Source organism: Lontra canadensis, unplaced genomic scaffold (genome assembly GCF_010015895.1).
Source record: "Lontra canadensis isolate GAN:19392208 unplaced genomic scaffold, GSC_riverotter_1.0 scaffold8, whole genome shotgun sequence".
NCBI lineage: Eukaryota > Metazoa > Chordata > Mammalia > Carnivora > Mustelidae > Lontra > Lontra canadensis.
Genome location: NW_022631002.1, coordinates 18246268 through 18264053, shown reverse-complemented (window position 1 = coordinate 18264053; position 17786 = coordinate 18246268). Strand labels below are relative to the sequence as shown.

General features: G+C 58.2%; 3 protein-coding genes across 15 annotated transcripts; 2 read left to right on the top strand and 1 right to left on the bottom strand.

Moving 5' to 3' along the window:
• The first annotated feature begins 64 nt into the window (after positions 1 to 64).
• Positions 65 to 5342, top strand: HSF4 (heat shock transcription factor 4). Of its 4 annotated transcripts, none has more exons than XM_032854246.1 (13): positions 65 to 676; positions 1330 to 1438; positions 1529 to 1656; positions 1757 to 1881; positions 2146 to 2221; positions 2337 to 2401; positions 2935 to 3037; positions 3292 to 3433; positions 3658 to 3781; positions 4301 to 4406; positions 4514 to 4579; positions 4697 to 4766; positions 5029 to 5342. In XM_032854246.1, exons 1-13 carry the CDS (start codon positions 554 to 556, stop codon positions 5178 to 5180), a joined length of 1389 nt encoding a protein of 462 aa, XP_032710137.1. In that variant the 5' UTR covers positions 65 to 553; the 3' UTR covers positions 5181 to 5342. The 4 variants fall into 4 exon arrangements, with proteins under 4 accessions (XP_032710137.1, XP_032710133.1, XP_032710136.1 ...); XM_032854242.1 differs by having other exon boundaries at positions 67 to 676; positions 3306 to 3433; positions 3554 to 3781; XM_032854243.1 differs by having other exon boundaries at positions 562 to 865; positions 3306 to 3433; positions 3554 to 3781.
• A 557-nt stretch (positions 5343 to 5899) lies between these two features.
• On the top strand, positions 5900 to 9466 carry NOL3 (nucleolar protein 3). Of its 2 annotated transcripts, XM_032854266.1 has the most exons (5): positions 5968 to 6075; positions 6496 to 6588; positions 8424 to 8726; positions 8893 to 9234; positions 9319 to 9466. In XM_032854266.1, exons 3-5 carry the CDS (start codon positions 8432 to 8434, stop codon positions 9324 to 9326), a joined length of 645 nt encoding a protein of 214 aa, XP_032710157.1. In that variant the 5' UTR covers positions 5968 to 6075; positions 6496 to 6588; positions 8424 to 8431; the 3' UTR covers positions 9327 to 9466. The 2 variants fall into 2 exon arrangements, with proteins under 2 accessions (XP_032710156.1, XP_032710157.1); XM_032854265.1 differs by lacking the exon at positions 6496 to 6588 and having other exon boundaries at positions 5900 to 6075.
• Positions 9467 to 10360: 894 nt separating this feature from the next.
• Positions 10361 to 17582, bottom strand: KIAA0895L (KIAA0895 like). 9 transcript variants are annotated; one of them, XM_032854247.1, is made up of 8 exons: positions 17425 to 17582; positions 15376 to 15605; positions 14249 to 14874; positions 14023 to 14166; positions 13646 to 13778; positions 12386 to 12691; positions 12172 to 12269; positions 11083 to 11247 (listed from the first exon to the last, which is right to left on the bottom strand). In XM_032854247.1, exons 3-8 carry the CDS (start codon positions 14816 to 14818, stop codon positions 11083 to 11085), a joined length of 1416 nt encoding a protein of 471 aa, XP_032710138.1. In that variant the 5' UTR covers positions 14819 to 14874; positions 15376 to 15605; positions 17425 to 17582. The 9 variants fall into 9 exon arrangements, with proteins under 9 accessions (XP_032710144.1, XP_032710138.1, XP_032710140.1 ...); XM_032854249.1 differs by lacking the exon at positions 17425 to 17582 and adding an exon at positions 15090 to 15117 and having other exon boundaries at positions 15376 to 17241; XM_032854251.1 differs by lacking the exon at positions 17425 to 17582 and adding an exon at positions 15090 to 15102 and having other exon boundaries at positions 15376 to 17241.
• Between the last annotated feature and the right edge of the window lie 204 nt (positions 17583 to 17786).

Genomic DNA, 17786 nt, shown 5'->3' with positions numbered 1-17786 from the left:
AAGGGGGAGGGCGGGGAAACTTCAGAGGCCCAAGCACCCGACCCGGCTGGGTGGATCGATCAGTTGTACCGATGCGGCTACGGAGGTCAGGGGCAGGGCACTCCGCATCCTTGGAATGACAACGCCCCAGAGTTCTGCGGGATGGTGCCAGCTTCTCTCCGCACCCGCTCTCCACACCCCTTGCTCCTATCTGCCCTCCCTATCCAGGCAATGGCCATCGCCTTCTAGGGCTTTTCCAGCCCACACCGGGCCGCGCATGGGTGATTTCTCCCGAAGAGCAAAGGAGGAAACAGCCTGAGAAGGGTGGAACTAGAACCCCGGTCTTCCTCCCCACCGCACCCCTCCACTCACATTAGATCCCAGCCTTCCCTTTCCGTCTGCTGGTGCGGCTGCCGAGGTCTGAGCCCCGCCCCGAGGGTTCGCACGTGGTCCCCACCTGACCCCGCGCCGGGAGGCGGAGTAGGGCGGAGCGGGCGGCAAACGCAGCAGTTTCCGCGGCTTTCACAAGCCCGCGGCGCCCGGCCCGAGCTCTTAGCCGGGCGGAGACTGCGCCATGCAGGAAGCGCCAGCCGCGCTGCCCACGGAGCCGGGCCCCAGCCCAGTGCCTGCGTTCCTCGGCAAGCTATGGGCACTGGTGGGAGACCCGGGGACCGACCACCTGATCCGCTGGAGCCCGGTGAGGGCTGGGGCCCCGTGACTTCCCCAGTGGTCCCCAGGATCCTTCCAAGTCAGTGAACATCCACGCCCACCCAACCCCTCTGTGGGACAGGGCTATGGGTCTCCCGATTCAGCTGTCCAGTGTAGTTTAACTTGGAGGGGTTGTGCGAGATGAAAGTGAGGCGACTTCCTCCGGACCGAGGAAAGGGTAGGCGCCTTCTGGAGACCTAGAGCCTGAGGGATCTTTGAGGTCATTTAGTTCCCACCCACTCCAATAGACAGGAAAACAGACTTGGAGAAGGGAACAGCTAGGTCTGGTTCTGGATCGGAGTCTGAGACCTGTCCAGGGTTGGAACCCAAGTCTGGCTTCTGCTCTTTCTTTCCCAGAACCCAGTACGGAGTCTGGGTCTGGCTAGGGTAGGGACTGACTGTGGTCGCTCCAGGCTAGGCCGCAGAGCTGGTTCTGGCCTGGCCTTGTCCCATGTCTTCATGAGCGGCACGGGTCTCCAGCGTGAGTACGAGTGTGTGTGTGTGTGTGTGTGTGTGCGCGTGTGTGTGTGTGCGCGCGCGCCCGCGCGCGCCAAAGCGCGGGCCTGGCCGAGGGCGGGCACGGCTCACTGTGTCGTCCGGTCTCCGCCTGCACCGTGGGTGGGCGGGCTGCGTTCTTGGCAGAGCGGGACCAGTTTCCTCGTAAGCGACCAGAGCCGCTTCGCCAAGGAAGTGCTGCCCCAATACTTCAAGCACAGCAACATGGCAAGCTTTGTGCGGCAGCTCAACATGTGTGAGTCCCTAGGACCGGGAGGGAAGTGGGTGCGAGGGCCTTGGTGAGCGGGGGGTGGGGCAATTTACGCTCCCACTCCCCCCTCCCTAGATGGTTTTCGGAAGGTGGTGAGCATTGAGCAGGGAGGTCTGCTTAGGCCGGAGCGCGACCACGTCGAGTTCCAGCACCCGAGCTTCGTACGCGGCCGAGAACAACTACTGGAACGTGTGCGGCGCAAGGTAGGGGCGGCCCTCGGGAACCAGAAAACTCGCGTGGAGGTGTCGAGAAGGCTAGCCCTGTTCTCGAAGACTCTGAACTGACGGTGCCTCCCACTTGCAGGTGCCTGCGCTGCGCAGCGACGACGGCCGCTGGCGCCCCGAGGACTTGGGTCGGCTGCTGGGCGAGGTGCAGGCTTTGCGGGGAGTGCAAGAGAGCACCGAGGCGCGGCTGCGGGAGCTCAGGCAGTGCGGGGGGAGGGGGCGTAGGAGGGTTGGGAGGGAGAAGGGGAGTCGGCGAGAGGACACTGGCTGCCAGGCAGTTCTTCTGGACAGCTCCTTCCTCTCTCATTTCTTAGTGCCTCCGTCCAAAGAGGCTGAGCTGTGGAACTCAGTTCTGGACGGATGGATGCTCCTCGGAGTGGTCGTGGGTTTAGACCTGCCATTCTGTGGGGGGTGGTGACCGGGAGGACTCTCAGATGCCTCAGCACCTTCCCACGCCTTCCCCCGCAGGCAGAACGAGATCTTATGGAGGGAGGTGGTGACTCTGCGGCAGAGCCATGGTCAGCAGCACCGGGTCATTGGAAAGGTGTTCCTCTCCCCCTACCCTTCTCTCTACCACTCCTGAACAAATCCACCTGGAAGTGCCTTGTTGGGTGGGGACAAGGTCCCAAGTATGAATTAACTCTTTGCTTCCTCTTTAGCTGATCCAGTGCCTCTTTGGGCCACTTCAGACAGGGTCCAGCAGCGCAGGAGCTAAGAGAAAGCTGTGAGTGAGAAAGTCAGGGACGTCCACACACACACCCCCGCGCCCCCCCCACACACACACTTCCAGGAACCTCCCTGCCAGAGGTCCCATGCTGGGACTCCTTCTCCTCCAGCAGCTCTCTCCAGGAATCCTCATTGTTCTTCCCTGCACTACAGTGTTCCTCAACCCATGGCAATTTCCCCAAGGTCCCCCCTCCAGGACTTTCCCTCTCTCCCTCCAATCCTACCAAGTACTCCCATTCCTAGATCCCTGTGTTCCAGGACCTTAGCCTGCAATTCCTACCCCCAGCAGTCCCTTTCCCCTCACCCCAAAACATCCCAACAGCAGAGGGTCTGGGGCTCAAACCAGGCTCTCTCCCTCCCCTCTCCACTCCCAAAAGGCCCCCATTTCTGGGGGGAGCCCCTTCTGCCTCCAACATGTGACTGATGCCCTGGCAACAGGCCTCAGCTCTGCTGACTTGGCTGCTGGGGCCTGAGGGAGGGAGGTGCAGGCTGAGAGGCCTGGGGGATGTAGCTGCCCTGCCCCCTGCACAGGTCCCTGATGCTGGAGGAGGGGAGCTCATGCCCAACACCGGCCAAATTCAGTGCCTGTCCCCTACCTGGTGCCCTCTTGCAGGACCCCTACTGTATCCAGTCGGTAGGTTTTTTCTTCTCCTCCCTTCCCTAGGGCACAAGTGGGCTTATGGAGAGCCTATTCCTTTCCCCCATTCCCTAATGGGGAGAGAACGGGAAGGAGGCCAGCCTTCCCCCCCACCCCGCCCCACCCCAAACCCAGGCTCCCCAGCATGGACTAAGCCTCCCCCTTCAAATCTTACTCCTCAGACCTGGTGGATATGGATACTGGTTAGGTTCTGCCTCTCCCTGTTGCTTGAGAGGAAGGACTGGGCTCAGTCATCTATTTACAGCCCCTCCCAGAGACCACCTCGGGCCTCAGCAGCTCTCACAGGGCCAGGGGCCCTATCATCTCTGACATCCATGAAGACTCTCCATCCCCTGATGGGACCAGGCTTTCTCCTTCCAGAAGTGGCAGGAGGTAAGACAGACAGGGCTGCCCTCTGGGGAGCTTGTAGGGGAGGGCCTGGCAGTCCAAATGGCTGTGGAGATAAGGGGGAGGTCAGTGCTGGAGTCTGGTTGAAGCTTTTCTCTGGTGCAGGGAGAAGGGCCTGGCACTGCTCAAAGAAGAGCCGGCCAGCCCAGGGGGGGAAGGCGAGGCCGGGCTGGCCCTGGCCCCAAACGAGTGTGACTTCTGCGTGACAGCCCCCCCGCCACTGCCTGTGGCTGTGGTGCAGGCCATCCTGGAAGGGAAAGGGAACTTCAGCCCTGAGGGGCCCAGGAATGCCCAACAGCCTGAACCAAGGGGTCCCAGGGAGGTAACTGACAGGTGAGCAAAGCGTCCATTCTTGCCTGGGAGTCCTGGGGGCCTCTTCTGCAGGTAGACCACCGCTAACTAACTTCCCAGCCTTGCCTACCCCTGAGGGGTAGGTGAGGCAATATGATGACCAGATTTCTCAGAGTTGCTCTAAAGAGTACCAGTACCAGAATGCCCTGGAAAGTAGAAGTTCCCATCAGATCAATCAGTCTATCTAGGGTAGAGCCCCGGAACCTGTATTGTAACGGAGTTCATTTCGGTGATTGGAAACATTGAAAAGTACACTATAGTTTAAGAACCATGGGTGCTGACAATTCCAAACAAAAGGGACATGTATCCCAAGACCCCAGTTCCATAATCCAAACTTCAGGTCAAACCTAGGAAGCAGAGGCGCTCCTTAAGCACCCTCTATGTGGGGAATCCTCTCCTACCATCTTGTAGTTGTCCTATTCTGATCCTGATGTATCCAGGTTCCTTAGGAACTTAATGCGGGGTGAACACTGCAGGCCAACAGCAGTTCTCTGTGTGCAGGGGAACTCTGGGCCTGGAGAGGGGGGTGCGGAGCCCAGAGCATCTGCTACCTCCCATGCTGCTTCAGCCCCCCACTGAAAGTGTGGAGCCCGCAGGGCCCCTGGATGTGAGTATACCTTCAGCAAGGCAGGGGCACAGGGCAGAGGGGAGGGGGGCCCTGGGTGGGGTCTGTTTGGAGGGGGAAGGGCACCACTGGCTGAGCGCTTCCCCCAGGTGCTGGGCCCCAGCCACCAAGGGCGAGAATGGACCCTGATGGACTTGGACATGGAGTTGTCCCTGGTAAGATGAAGGTGGGGAGGGCAAGGGTTAGAGTTACTGAACCAAGCCCTCAGCCAGAGCCCCAGCTCCCTTCCTCCACTCCCCTCCCCAACTGCTTCCTGGGGTTCTCCTCTGTAGATGCAGCCCTTGGGTCCAGAGAGGAGTGAGACTGAGCTGGCAGTCAAAGGGTTAAATTCTCCAGGGCCAGGTGAGAGTTGTGGTGACTTGGGACCTTGATCTGAGCTGCCAGGATTGGGCGGGCTGGACAGTTTGTGTTTTGAAGGGAAGTCCCCTGAGTTCAGGCTGCCCCTGGGATAGCTACTGAGGCTACCCATGCTCTGGCTGGTGGGTGAGAGTGGAGAATGGGTGTTTCATCCTGACTGACCAGCAGGCAGGACAGGTGAGGCTCTCCTTCCTCCAAGAGAGGAGGAAGAGCTCTCTTCCTGCTGAGCACAGCCCAATCCTCCTAGGGAAGGACTCCACCCTTGGAGCACCACTCCTGCTGGATGTCCAAGCGGCTTTGGGAGGCCCAACTCTCGGCCTTCCTGGAGCTTTAACCATTTACAGCACCCCTGAGAGCCGAGCCTCCTACCTAGGCCCCGGGGCCAATCCCTCCCCCTGAGACCTGCTTTGCTCTGAAGCCAGCCTACCTGAGGGGCTGGCCTGCAGCAGCACCCCCTTCTGGGCTTCCTGGTGCCCTTGGAAGAGGCAGAACCAAGACCCTGCTACTTTGTGGTCCTTCTCCATTACTGAGCCCTGCACATAAACTGCATTTTTTTCTGTGTTTCTGGTCTCTTTTCTCTACCGACCAGGGAGCACAGAAATCATGGGTGGGGGTGGAGGGCGACTTTGCATTCATAGAAATTTCCAGATGCTAAAGCTTTAGTAGCGGAACCCCTGGAGAGAGGAGGTGCTTGGGACACTAGGCCCTAGTTATGCTTAGGCTCCTGCCCAGTGGCCGGTTCCAGGGCTGGCACGTGGCCACTGCAACCTCAGGGGCTTTTGGGGTCACATCTGGTTCCACAATGCATCTGCTCTGTGATCCTGGGTAAGCTTGTCCCCTTCTCTGAGCCTTATCTGGGATAAGCAGAGAGAGTTAAAGGAGAAGATGGATGTAAATCTCCTGGGAATTGCCGGGCACCATAAGGCCCCCCCTCCCGGATTCATTCGGTGTGCCTGGGGTGGGGAAGGAAGGCGGACTATGCCTAGAAGCCCAGGGGTGCGCGGCCCCCGAAGCCTGCCCCCGGGTGTCCCCAGAACAACCCCCCCATTCCCCTCCCGCCTCCCAGTTCCCGTCAGCCCTGGCCGCCCCGCCCCCGCCGCAGCTGCTGCTCCCACCCCCACCCCGCCCTGCCCTTTCTGCCTTGTCATCTACTGCCCCGCGGAGGCTCGACCCATGAGTGGGGCCGCCGGAACGCTTAGAACCGGGAGCCCCACCCCACCCGGCTGGGGGAGGGAAGAGATACTGAGATTGGACAGAATCCGCGCCCGACCACCACCAGCCGAGCTCGAAGGAGGTCTGTGAGCACCGCCCCTCCACCGGGTTCAAGCGGTGGGACTGGGTGCGGGGGAGGTAAGGGGAGCCTTGTGATCGCTCTTTTGTAAAGCCTCCCGCAGTTTCCCACAACCCTCGCTCTCTAGCATAAGAGACCGCGCAGAGAAGTGGGAGGGAGGCCGAGATCTCCCTCGATGCCTCGCACCTGGAGCCGCCTGGCGCTCCGGATTTGGCCTCTGATCCTTGAAGGACTGGCCGGGACTTAATTTCGGTATTTAGTTCCGACGGTTGACTTGCCGCTGGGGTCTGTGCACCCCACTCAGGACAAAGTGCAGCATTTGGCATACTGCAGGGAGGAGGCTAACATGAAAATAACTTGCAGAGCCATGAGGGAGGAGGGGCCAATCCAATCTGTCCCCCACCCCCAACTTGTACTGAGCAGGTCCTGCACCCGTGACTGGGAGACAGTCTTTGGAGGTCTCCGCTGAAGAGGGCAGAGGGTCCCTGAACACAGTGAAGTGATGTCAGCGTGGTGGTGAGATGCTGCTTCTGGGGCACACAAGAGAAGGAGCCAGTCTGCCTTGGGGACGCTCAGACACTGGGGTGGACAAGGGGACATTTGAGTCTTGGAGGATGGGCCCCCAGCGTGGAGGGAGGGGAAGGATATTCCAGGCTTAGGGAACAGCATCTGCAAACGTTCACATGTGCCAGGGGTTTGCACGGTTCTCCCAGCACTATGTGGTGGAGGGAAATAGGTGGTGGTGGGGGGAGGGAACCTGGCTGTCCATAGGGGTGGGAGTTGGTTTGAGTGGCCAGGCCACATGATCTTAATTCTCTCTGATGGGCAGTGGGGAAAGGCGACAAGTAGTTGAGGCTGATATTCTGCTTGGCAGGAGATCTCAAAGTTCAAGCTAGACCAAGTCAGATTCCAATTCTGCCCTCTGGTCTCTCCGAAACTGTCTCCTCATCTGTAAAATGGGGACAATAAATCCTGCCCCAGAGACGTGTCAAAGTCACTATGCTTTGAGGGTGATGGGACGGGAGTGAAGGGTACTGAGAGAAACTGTCACAAGAGGTGAGGTGATGATGGGGGGCTGAGGGAGGACGCTGAGGGAGAGGGAGGGGCAGGGGATAGTTTTGGTCTCTGCTCAGTAGTCTGGGGGAAGCGCTGACAATGCGGTATGGCCAGGAGTGGTGAAATGACCAGGGGAGCATAGCATGACACCAGGTGGTAGTGAGAGAGACCTCGGAGGCAAGATGGGGCTAGGACCACAATCACTATCCCAGACCTAGAGCCAGAGAGAGAAGTAGGGGAGTGACCTCAGAAGGAGGATGAGACCCAGGAGGGTGCTGTGTGTACAAAGCCAAGGCTAGGGGAGATGAGCTGAGAGAGGGAGTGGTCTAGGGCCTGACCTCTTTGCCGCTCAATGGCTCAATGCCAGGGGCCTTACTGCCTGGGTCAGGCCACCCCAGAAGTGATGGGCCATTGTCCTTGCTTGTTAATAAATGGACAAAGCAGATTAATTTCTGCCTAACACCCACTGCTTGCTAGAGACAGGCTCTCAAAATAGGAAGATCCATGGAAGAAAACAGTGAAAGTTCAGCAGCATTTGTGGCAGCTTTTATGAGTTGGGTCCATGGCATTTAAGGAAGCAGCAGGAGAAGATTCCCAGGGCAGCAGGGAAACAGTTGGATCTCAGGTGATGTCAGGAGATCTTGGTCAGAGCTAGGACTTAAGAAAATTCAGGTAACCCTGCTCAGGTATTAGGGAGGTGGGACATACTGGGGGCATTGGTGAGGGGCTGCAGGGGCCAGAATAAGGAGCCCGGACTTCCTTCAGTCGGTGAGGGGAGGCCCTCAGCACTTGTGCTCTGGGTGTGGAGGGCATTCAGTGCTCTGCAGGATCTAAGCTGGACAGGAAACGCCAGACTAAGAAAGACGTGAGGATGACAGAAATAGCGGATAGACTGGAAAAGACGAGGCTGCAAGCTGGGTAATGGGATCGGTTGGGATCGTCTTTCTTCCTGTTACGGTGGGGAAGCAGGCTGGGAAAAAGAAGTTCGTTTGGATAAATTAGGTCTGAATAGAATATGGGATCCACAGGCAGCGGGGCTCAGGAGGGACGTGCTGACTGGGGAGAGAGGTAGAGAGTAAATACGGACCCAGAGGAGAGGAGAGCCACATTTGCCATTTAGGGGAGGAAGAGAAGCCTGAGTAGACTGGGGACAAGCCCTCTGCCGAGGAGCTCTCCGGCCGCCCGGGCTGGAGGTGAACTTAAATCGCAGCCATGGGTGTTCACTGAGACCCTGGGGGAGAGGTCGAAAGTGGGGAGTCCCGGCTCCCATTACCTCTCTCCCCTCCCCCATGCAGCCCCCACCATGGGCAATGCGCAGGAGCGGCCCTCAGAAACCATCGACCGGGAGCGGAAACGCCTGGTGGAGACGCTGCAGGCGGACTCGGGGCTGCTGCTGGATGCGCTGCTGGCGCGGGGCGTGCTCACCGGGCCCGAGTACGAGGCGCTGGACGCGCTGCCGGATGCCGAGCGCAGGGTGCGCCGCCTGCTGCTGCTGGTGCAGAGCAAGGGCGAGGCCGCCTGTCAGGAGCTGCTGCACTGCGCGCAGCGGACCACGCGGACGCCCGACCCCGCCTGGGACTGGCAGCACGTGGGCACGGGTGAGCGCGCGGAGGCGGGGTCTGAGCCAGAGCGCGGGGCGTGGCGTAAAGGGGTAGAGTGGGAAACCGAGTAGTAGTCTCCCCCACCCCCAAGGGTGGGTGTGTGTGTCAGGGGGATACCGCGGAGGCAGAAAATGAGCCTCAGATACTCCCACTTCCGCCCCAGGCTACCGGGAACGCAGCTACGACACTTCATGCCCTGGCCACTGGACACCTGAGGCACCTGGCTTGAGAACCACTTGCCCCGAACTGCCCAGAGCTTCAGACTGCGACGAGGCTGGGGTTCCCGGGGGCTCAGAGGCAGTGCAATCCGGAACGCCCGAGGAACTCAATCCGGAGCTGGAAGCTGGGGCCTCTGAAGAGGCTGAGCTGGATGTGGAACCAGAACCAGAGGCAGAGGCAGAACCCGAACCTGAACTGGAGCCGGAACCCGAACCCGAGCTGGAGCCTGAGCCCGAGCCCGAGCCCGAGCCGGAGCCCGACTTCGAGGCTGGTGATGAATCTGAAGGTGTGAGGCTACCCAAACCCGGTGCTGGATTGGTGGGAGCATGGGCCCCACATGACCGACCACTTTTTTCTTTGTCATCTCTAGATTCCTGAATGCCGGAGGAACACTGACTGGCCGCCCCTGACCAAGCCACGTAGGACCTGGGATCCTGCCCTGACATGTGTTGGGGGTTGCCACCAAGTCTCCACCTGACCCAGTACCACTAGAAGTGAATAAACTCTAGAGGGTCAGCCTGGGCTGTGTGACTTTGGCTTTTTGCCCAGGAACCAGAGTGTGGGTCCTTGCTCCTTGAGGTTCAGCAACCTGGGCAGCCTCATGCCCCACTGTCCAGTTCTTAGCCCCATTTCATCCTCAGTAGCCCAAGCCACACCCCCCTGGAGCCCTCAGTCCCAGGCCCCTAGTGTGACAAGGGCCAGACCCCCTGGGCGCTGCCCCACAGTCCTTTTCCCCTCATGAACCAGTTGTGGCAGGGGGGGGGCTGTGTAGTTACCTGCCCCCCACTTCATGGAAGTCCTTGGGCCTGGTACAGGGAAGGGAGACTTCTCTCCACTTAGGGCAGGCTAGAGCTCAAAGCCTTGAGAAGTGAGATTAGGAGAGAGGAAGAGGAAAGGATCTTGGGTAGACAGAGCCCACACGCTTCATTGTAATTGTTTTAATTGTCTGGCTTCTCTCTGGACTGGGGACTCAGGGAGGGTTCTGACCAGTAACTGGCACACAGAAGGTGCTCTATACACATTCACTGACTAGATGAATAAGGAGTTTCCAGTTGCATTTCTGAGTTCTACAGATGGGAAAACCAAGGGCAAGGGTGAGAGTGGGAATGGGTTAGCATCACACAGCTGAGTCTGAGGTGAAACCAGAAGCAACAACCACCTCTACACCATCTTGATCTGGGGGAGGGGTGGCTCAAGACTTGGGACAACAGGTAGGGGCCTGCCCCTCAGTCTCAAATGTGGCTGTTGCCAGCCTATGCCACCCTCGGCCAGAGGCCAGCTGTGAGGGTGTGGGCAAAGACACAGGAACAGCACAGGCCAGTGGAGGGGCTGGGAGCTGGGGGCAAGGCCAAGTGAGCTCTCGGGCTTGACTCACAAGGCCTAAAGCACTGTGTGTGTGTGAGAGAGAGAGACAGAGACAGAGAGACAGAGAGGAGAGTGGGGCTAGGAACAGTTGGTGCCTTCCAGAGGAGCACTGTTCCCTCCACCACACCTTCAGAAGCTGCTACCTCCCAGCCCCAGGAAGCAGAGCACATAAATAGGGTATAAATACATGAGCAGTGGGAGAGGCAAAATGCCAGAAAGCACACTCCAGCCCAGCTGGGTCTCTACCACCAGGACCCCTGCCCCTTGAGCCTGTGTGAAAGCCAGACCCTCATGCTCAGGCAGTCACCCTAGGAGAAGGGAGATCCCCACCAGGACCCAGTGAGAGGTAGAAAGCGTGAAAGCTGAAGGAGCACCGAGGGGCCAGGTGGGGGAAGGGAGACACTGGAGTATGCAGACACCCAAAGCCATCTCATGCAAGAACAAGTTTCTACTCCCAAACCACCCCCCATCCCCATCATGCTCAGCCTCCCTCCTGCCCCCAGGCTTCCCCTCTGCTCAACAGAGAGCTGGACGTAGGAGGGCAGACTCAGTTTGCTTGACATGCTACTACCGGTCCCTAAGCCCCAGAGAGGCTATCGAAGGACACAAAGGCTCTGATGTTGCCACTCCTACCTCCTGGGATGCTCCTGCCCTCCCAGTTCACCAAGAAACACCCAGGCCATGGAAGCACAGAACAGTCATCTTCATGTTCTGAGAGCTGATCTGGAGCCCTCTGTCCAGGGCCTCCGGCAGTAACCCTCAGCCGGCCTCAGTCAGGCAGCAGGCGGCCCAGTTCTGCCTCATCCAGCCGGTTAGTGGCCATGATGTGCTCCAGCTGTTGCCGGTAGCGTGCCAAGTCTTGCATGAAGTGGGGCACCCGGGTATTGTCCAGCACCCCATGGGGCCGCAGGTGGTCTACATCCTCATAGGACACCTGCAGGAAGGAAGCTGGTCTTCAGGGGGAGCCAGAGGTAGCCATGGCTTTCAGATACGTGGTCACTGCTCTCTATCAGTGTCTCATTGCCATCTGCTCCTCCAGATACACTCCCAATGTCATACACTCTGAGGCTTAGTCCTAGGTGTGTTTGCTCTCCTAACCCCAACCCAGCTTCTTCCCTCACCTCCAAAACTAGGTATCTAACTGCCTCCTGAACACCTGTCCCGCCATCTCCCTCAGGCACCTCAGACCCCACACCCAATGCTGAATGCCTGGGTGCCAGCTTATGACAGCCCTACCGGCCTCACAGTTCCCTAGGTCAGCTTGAGGGAAGGGACCTGGAATGTCACCCTCCAACTCAGGGTGGCCACTGGGCTGGAGAAATTCCACTCTCTGAAGAGCCTCCCCTAGCTTGCTCCTCCCACTGCATGGCCACAGGAGACTAGACTGCCATAAGTTCCACAGGAGTGACTGGAAAGGCAGCTTCCTCCTCCCACTGCGCTCCCTTCTCTAGGCCTCTCTCTCCATTCCACCTTCCACAGAACATCCACAGGGAGCCTTCTAAAGCAAAGGTGACATTTCTGAAAGCTCTCCTGATTCTTTATTGCTTCAGGTGAAATTCACCTTCCTTAGCCTGGCACAGATACACAGAGCCAGACTTGGTGTCTGGCGGTTTCTCCAGCCTCCTCCCTCCAACCTTCCTGACTGCTCCCCTGGTCTGAATGCTCAGATCCTTTGATGTGTGGTATCTACACATAGATCTGCAGCCTAGGTCAAGTACTCTTTGTTCACTTCCCCCCAGGTCTCCCCACCAAAGAAGCCTGGCCCCTAATCCTCAGTTGGGCAGCCATCAGAGGCTCAGGGAACACTGCAGGGACGATGAGAGCTTGCTGGGATCCCTAGAGGTCCGTGGCCCCTCACCTTGCCCAGTGAGGTCAGCAGCGGGAAATCGATGGTCTGGCGGTGCCGCAGAATGCGCACGATGCCATCCAGGTACACCTGATCCTTGCTGAAGCAGCCTGTGGGCGCAAGAGGGTTTGTGAGCCCCTAGGCCGGAGGCCTGCCCGGCTCAGGGAGTCCTGCACCCCCAGGCCTCCTTCAGGGCACCCCACCCCAACCCCGCGCGGGCGCCCACCGGGCAGCGAGGTGTCAGTCTGGCCGCGCTTGGCGCGCACGCAGTACTCCCAGCGCACGTCAGCGTCCTGCACGTAGCGCGCCAGGTCCTGGAAGAGCTGGCGGAAGGACATGCGCGAGGCGCGGTGGATGGTGTAGTAGAGCAGGGCGGCGCGCCACAGGAAGGGCTGCTTGCGGAACAACACGCTGTGCAGGCTGGCCAAGCCCTCCTCCGTGGGGTTCGCTGGCCGCAGTCCGTACTGCAGCCGGCCCTCGGCGCTGTGCCACGGCTGCCGCGCGTTGTTCACGCCCCGCAGGTAGTGAGTGCCTACGGAGGAAGGCGCCACTGGGTAGGTCATCCTAGGGGACCAGCCTGTGGGGCCACGACCTGCTACCTCCTACAGAAGCTCTAGCCGGTGACAGCGAAGGTGATTCATGGTGACTCACGCGTACTCTAGCCCCTAAATTCAGCCTCTCACGCAAATTCTTGCCCCCAACCCCCGCCCCAAATGCATACTCACCCAACCCCAGGCAGTGGGAAGACCCTCCTCAGGTGAACTCACACCCAAGGGCTTAGAGTCCCACACACAAGAATCCTTCCCCACCCATCCAGGGCTACACACACAAGCAACTCTCCCAAACCCACACTGCCCCCCACGCCCCTCTGAGAGGGGCAGGAACTCCCAAACCACCGCAGCCCCACATCCCCAAAAGCCCGTATCAATTTGACAGTCATGCTGATGATCCCAGTGAAAAACATCTTTTGCTGAGAGCTACAGGATTCTTAAATAGGAGAAACAGACAGAAAGGAATAGTAATTCCCGTCCCATGCTCTCCTTTTCAGCTCAACCTATCTCCTCCTAAAACCTGGCTTTATGTCCTCAACTAATTCCATTCCTAGTATCTGGCCTTGCACCCACCCTGGAGGGCCTCCATGTTGGCTGGGCTAGTGGGACCCTCAGGGTAGTCCCTCTGGCCTGTCCGGGCCTCAGCAGCCTTGTCCCCACTGTCGAGGGAAATCAGAGAGGAAGTAGAGATGTAGAGGAAGAGATACCCAAAAGGAGCAAGAGATGAGGATGAGCCCAGATAGTGGGCAAGCATGTTCTGGCCTACCTCTGTGAGCCAGAGGGAGGAGGTAGCTGCTCACGAAGGGAAAGGGCCCGTCCTCCGGAAGGAAGGGGAAGAAAGAGAGGGGGGTGGGGTTACTGGGGCCCCTTGCTGCCCTCCACCCCGTCCCAACCCCCCTCATCCTACCCACCCACCCACCTACCCACACCCTGACCTATCTCGTGCCGCAGCATGCCCTCCAGCCAGTACTGGCGGGCTCCCGTCAGGTTGATGGCCAGTGTTGGTCGGCTGTTCTCCACCATCATCACTGCCTGGGACAGCAGGTCTTCACTCAGCTGCACCACAACCTGCAGGTGGTAGTGAACCTAAGCCATGGCCACCAGCCCTGAGACCAGGATGCAGGTGGACCCACTGATGCCACAGGGCAGCCAGGCCACACACCCTTCACCACCTCTGCTCAGAGCCAGCTCCCACCTTATTAGAACAGGGACGGGGCTTGCCTGGGATCTCAAGCTCGCCAGGTGTGGAGCTGGGCCTGGCAGCCTGGTTTGGGGCACAGAGAAGAGGGCCTCGAAGGCAGGGCTAGCTCACCTCCCCAACGCAGCCCTCCTTCTGCATGTATTTGCGAACAATGGACCAGATCTGGCACTTGGTCAGCAGCTGGCCCCCCGTTGCAGCTTCGAAGTGTTCATAGGTACCAAACTTCTCCAGGACAGCCTCAATGATGCCAACTGCCTGCACAGAGGGTTGTGGTGGCTGGTCAGACCAGGCCTCTTGGGTGATCAGGACCAGGACGAGGCAGGCAGGCTGGACTGACCTGATGGATGAACTGTCCAGAAGCCTCACAGTACTTCTCCAGCACAGCCGTGGGCATGGGCTCCTGGTACTCGAACTGTGGGTTGTAGGTGTAGTGGGACTGGAAGAACTTGTCCCGCTCTCGGTCCATATTGGTTGGCCGCAAGGCCACCAACATGCAAGGGCTCTTGCTGGCACCACGGCCTGCATCCTTTCGAGTCTTAGCAATGTGAGGCAGGGAGGCTGCAGGCCGCAGGGTTCCCCCACCTGGGTCCCGTCCCCGTCCAGGTGGGGCCCGACCCTGGGTGCCACCCCCCCGCCGGCCAGTACTATTTACAGTATAGGTGCTCTCACTGCGACGCATGTGGCCACGGAGGCCCAAGTGCAGCTCTGAGTAGGGCTGCAGCTCAGGCCGGGGCCGCAGGGCTGAGGGGATTGACAGAGCCAGGGGTAAGGCCAGGGACTGAGGCCAGGGGTACAGCAGTGTCCCATCTCGGTCTGAGGGCTTCAGTCTATGGCCCAAGGATGAGGGACTGGCTGGTGGGCTGGGGGGTGCCTGTTCATACACCTGAGCCCCTGAGTCCAGCACCATTCTGTCCTGGGGGTCACATCCAGCCGGGTCACTCCAACTCCCCACACTGTCGACTTCTGGGGACACAGAAGGGCATGTGGAGGCCAGTATGAGTGCGTGTGGCCTGAGCACCAACAGGCCTTGTGCTCCACAATGCCCTGGCTGGGTGCTTAGTGGGTTCGGAACCTGCCACCAGGAATCTGGGTAGCTGCCCCTTCATCCCCATTCCCTCCACCAGGCTCACCCAAGGAAGCTGGACTGGGGGAAAAAGAGGCAGAATTGATACACTCACCTAGATGGTGGTACTGGAGCCCCTTAGCCTGTGAGCTGCTGAAAGTGAGGCCTGAGCCCCTTCGTGACTTTAATCCCTGTGCTCGGCACCCACCCAGACTGGGAGCTGATATAGTGTAGCCCCAGCCGCTGGGGGGCTTCCTTTAACCTGCCTTCCACCTATGGCATTTTTTTAGTCTCATCCCTCCCCTCCCACCTGGCCCCACCACCTCCACCAGCCCAGTTGGCCTCAGTCAGGTTGAGTGTCTGCATGCCCCTTGCTTATGGTCTGGAATGGTCTCTCTCACCTCTGGGTCATATGTTCAAATCCCAGTTAGAATTAGCTTTGTGGGGAGCAGAGGGAGACTTCAGCAAATTCAAGCCAATCCTTGGTCTGTCTCCTATCAGAGGCCTCTTTCTAATGGTCATCCAAGGCCGGTGTTGGCACGTTCACCCCTTGCTCTGTACTAGGGCTCAGAACAATCCAGTCTCTCCCCAGAGACTGACTGTGAAGGCTCCAGATTCTGAACTCCTTTGCCTGTTCAGGGACACAATTCCAGTATTTCTCCAACATCATCAATCTCTTCCTCTCTACTGTATTCTTGCCAACAGCATAAACACATACTGTTATTTCTGTCTTAAAAATACAAAACCAAACCCTCACTTGACCCCACACTCCTCTAGCCCCACCGCATCTCCCAGCAGCTGCTCCCTGTTGCAGCACAACACCCATCTGTATGCAGTCTGATTCCTTCTTTTCCTGTTTTCTCTTATGTTTCACTCCAACTAGGCTTCTGTCCCCACTCTCCATTGAAACTGATCTGACCAAGATCATCAATGATCTTCATACTGATCGGTGCACTTGACATCATTAATCATTTCATTTTAGAAACGTGTTCTCCACTTGGCTTCTCCAGCACACTCAAATATATTCTCCTACCTCACTGGCTGTTAGTTCTTGGTCTTTCTCGCTCATCATTCCTGTCTTCCTGATCTCTTAAAATTGTAATGCCTCAGGACTTGGAAATTCCTATAGAAACTTCTCTCCTTCTTTTATGCTTACTCCCAGGGTGATCTCATCCAATTTTATGGTTTTACGTACACCACTCCAGACTTCTATAAACCTCCAGCCGGTGTTGCCAGTTCTCAGTTCAACTTTACTTGAATGTACAACAGGCAGCTCAAACTGAATATGTCTCCTATCTGGAATGCTTCCCCCCAGATAACCGCAGGGCTCACTCTCCCATTTTCCTTAGATTTCTTCACAAAGATGTTATCAGACAAGTCTCCCTAACACACTCTCTTTAAAATAGTAAACCTCCTCTTTCCTCCCCACCACAATCTTCTCTTCTCCATATTATTGGTTTCTAAAGCAGTTATCACCACATGAAGTACAGTATATGTCATTGTTAGTTATCTGTTTTCTCCTTTTGAATGTTCACAGCTGTGTCCCCAGAACCCTGAACAGTACCCGATCCAGAGCAGTTGCTCAATAAATAAGATGAACCCAAGAGCACTTCTTCTCAGAACTGGAATCATTCCTTTCACGCACTATGTTTCCCTATCAATTTCTGATCCCCTACCCCACCTCTCTTCCCTCTGTCTAGTGACCAGCAGTTTGAAAAGATTTCAGGCCTCAGACTTCACTCTTCTCAACTAACTGTATGCTTTTCTGGACTCCTCACTGGTCTCTGGGTCTCTACCTCCATCCCCACCCCCTCCCTTCTTTCATTCGACCTACCTCTTCGCAATTACCAAGAATACGCCTGTTTCTTTCACGTCTCAGGTTCTTTTGCCAAGAATGCCCTCCCAATTGCCTCCCTGTAGCAAACTCCTAACCATTCCTAAGGGCTCGGTTTAGGTCTCACCTCCTCCAGGAAGCCTTCCTGGCGTCTTGGAGGCTCCCAGTGTCTAGGAGGCTTCTTTACCACCCTAAGCTGTCACTTTCGGAGCCTAGATCCGTGTCCCCACACTACCCCCTTAACTCCCTCAGGGCAGGGACGAATCTGATTAACCCCCATGTCCCAAGCACCCAGCACTACATGCGGAATGAATGAAAGACGCAAGAGCCCAGACACAAGGTGGAGTCTAGTGACAAATGAGAGGGTGTGGCCTACGCCAATAGAAAAACTCCCAGAGAGAATAACGTGAAAGAGGAGCCAATGGGGGGGGGGGAGAGGAGGGGCGTGACCTGCAGCCAATAAGTGGCGGAGGATGGAGCAAAGGGCGTGACCAATGGGGGCGGAGCCAGAGGACAATGGAGGGGGGGGTCCCTGGTTAGGTGAGTAGGGGTCGTGTCGCGCGCCTTCGCGGCCTCTCGGGGGTGGGGGGGTTCTGTCCGCGTACCGTGCCCCCACCTGTTCGCTCCTCTTCTCGCCGCCGCCGTTCCCGCTCCGCAACACCAGTCGCCGACAGCCCAGCCCGCGGGAGCGACCGCTGGTGACGCACGCACTCGGGCGCGCGCACGCTCACGGGAAGGCGCGCCTATTCACGTCAAATTCGGCGGCGGCGCGCACCCGAGAACAAAGCTGGGGGTGGGGCCAGGCAGAGCCGAGGGGGTGGTGTCCGCGCCAAGTCACGCCCCTGGGCGTGGCGTTATCTTAAGCCCGGCCCTTCCACGAGGACCCCGCGGGTTTCAGCGCTTCACGTACTACTCGGCCTTCAGAGTCAGGGCCTCGACACGAGCTCACTGCCCTGGCGCGGATAGGTGGGGCTGTAG

Coding starts and splice junctions, on each gene's coding strand:
- KIAA0895L (XM_032854247.1), bottom strand. CDS start 14,818: ATGGTGCTGGACTCAGGGGCTCAGGTGTATGAACAGGCACCCCCCAGC. Junction 14,167..14,248: donor CTGGACAGTTCATCCATCAG/GTCAGTCCAGCC, acceptor CCCTCTGTGCAG/GCAGTTGGCATCATTGAGGC. Junction 12,270..12,385: donor GACTGACACCTCGCTGCCCG/GTGGGCGCCCGC, acceptor TTGCGCCCACAG/GCTGCTTCAGCAAGGATCAG.
- HSF4 (XM_032854242.1), top strand. CDS start 554: ATGCAGGAAGCGCCAGCCGCGCTGCCCACGGAGCCGGGCCCCAGCCCA. Junction 3,782..4,300: donor CCCAGGGAGGTAACTGACAG/GTGAGCAAAGCG, acceptor CTCTGTGTGCAG/GGGAACTCTGGGCCTGGAGA. Junction 4,767..5,028: donor GTTAAATTCTCCAGGGCCAG/GTGAGAGTTGTG, acceptor CAATCCTCCTAG/GGAAGGACTCCACCCTTGGA.
- NOL3 (XM_032854265.1), top strand. CDS start 5,955: ATGAGTGGGGCCGCCGGAACGCTTAGAACCGGGAGCCCCACCCCACCC. Junction 6,076..8,423: donor ACCAGCCGAGCTCGAAGGAG/GTCTGTGAGCAC, acceptor TCCCCCATGCAG/CCCCCACCATGGGCAATGCG. Junction 8,727..8,892: donor CTGGCAGCACGTGGGCACGG/GTGAGCGCGCGG, acceptor CTTCCGCCCCAG/GCTACCGGGAACGCAGCTAC.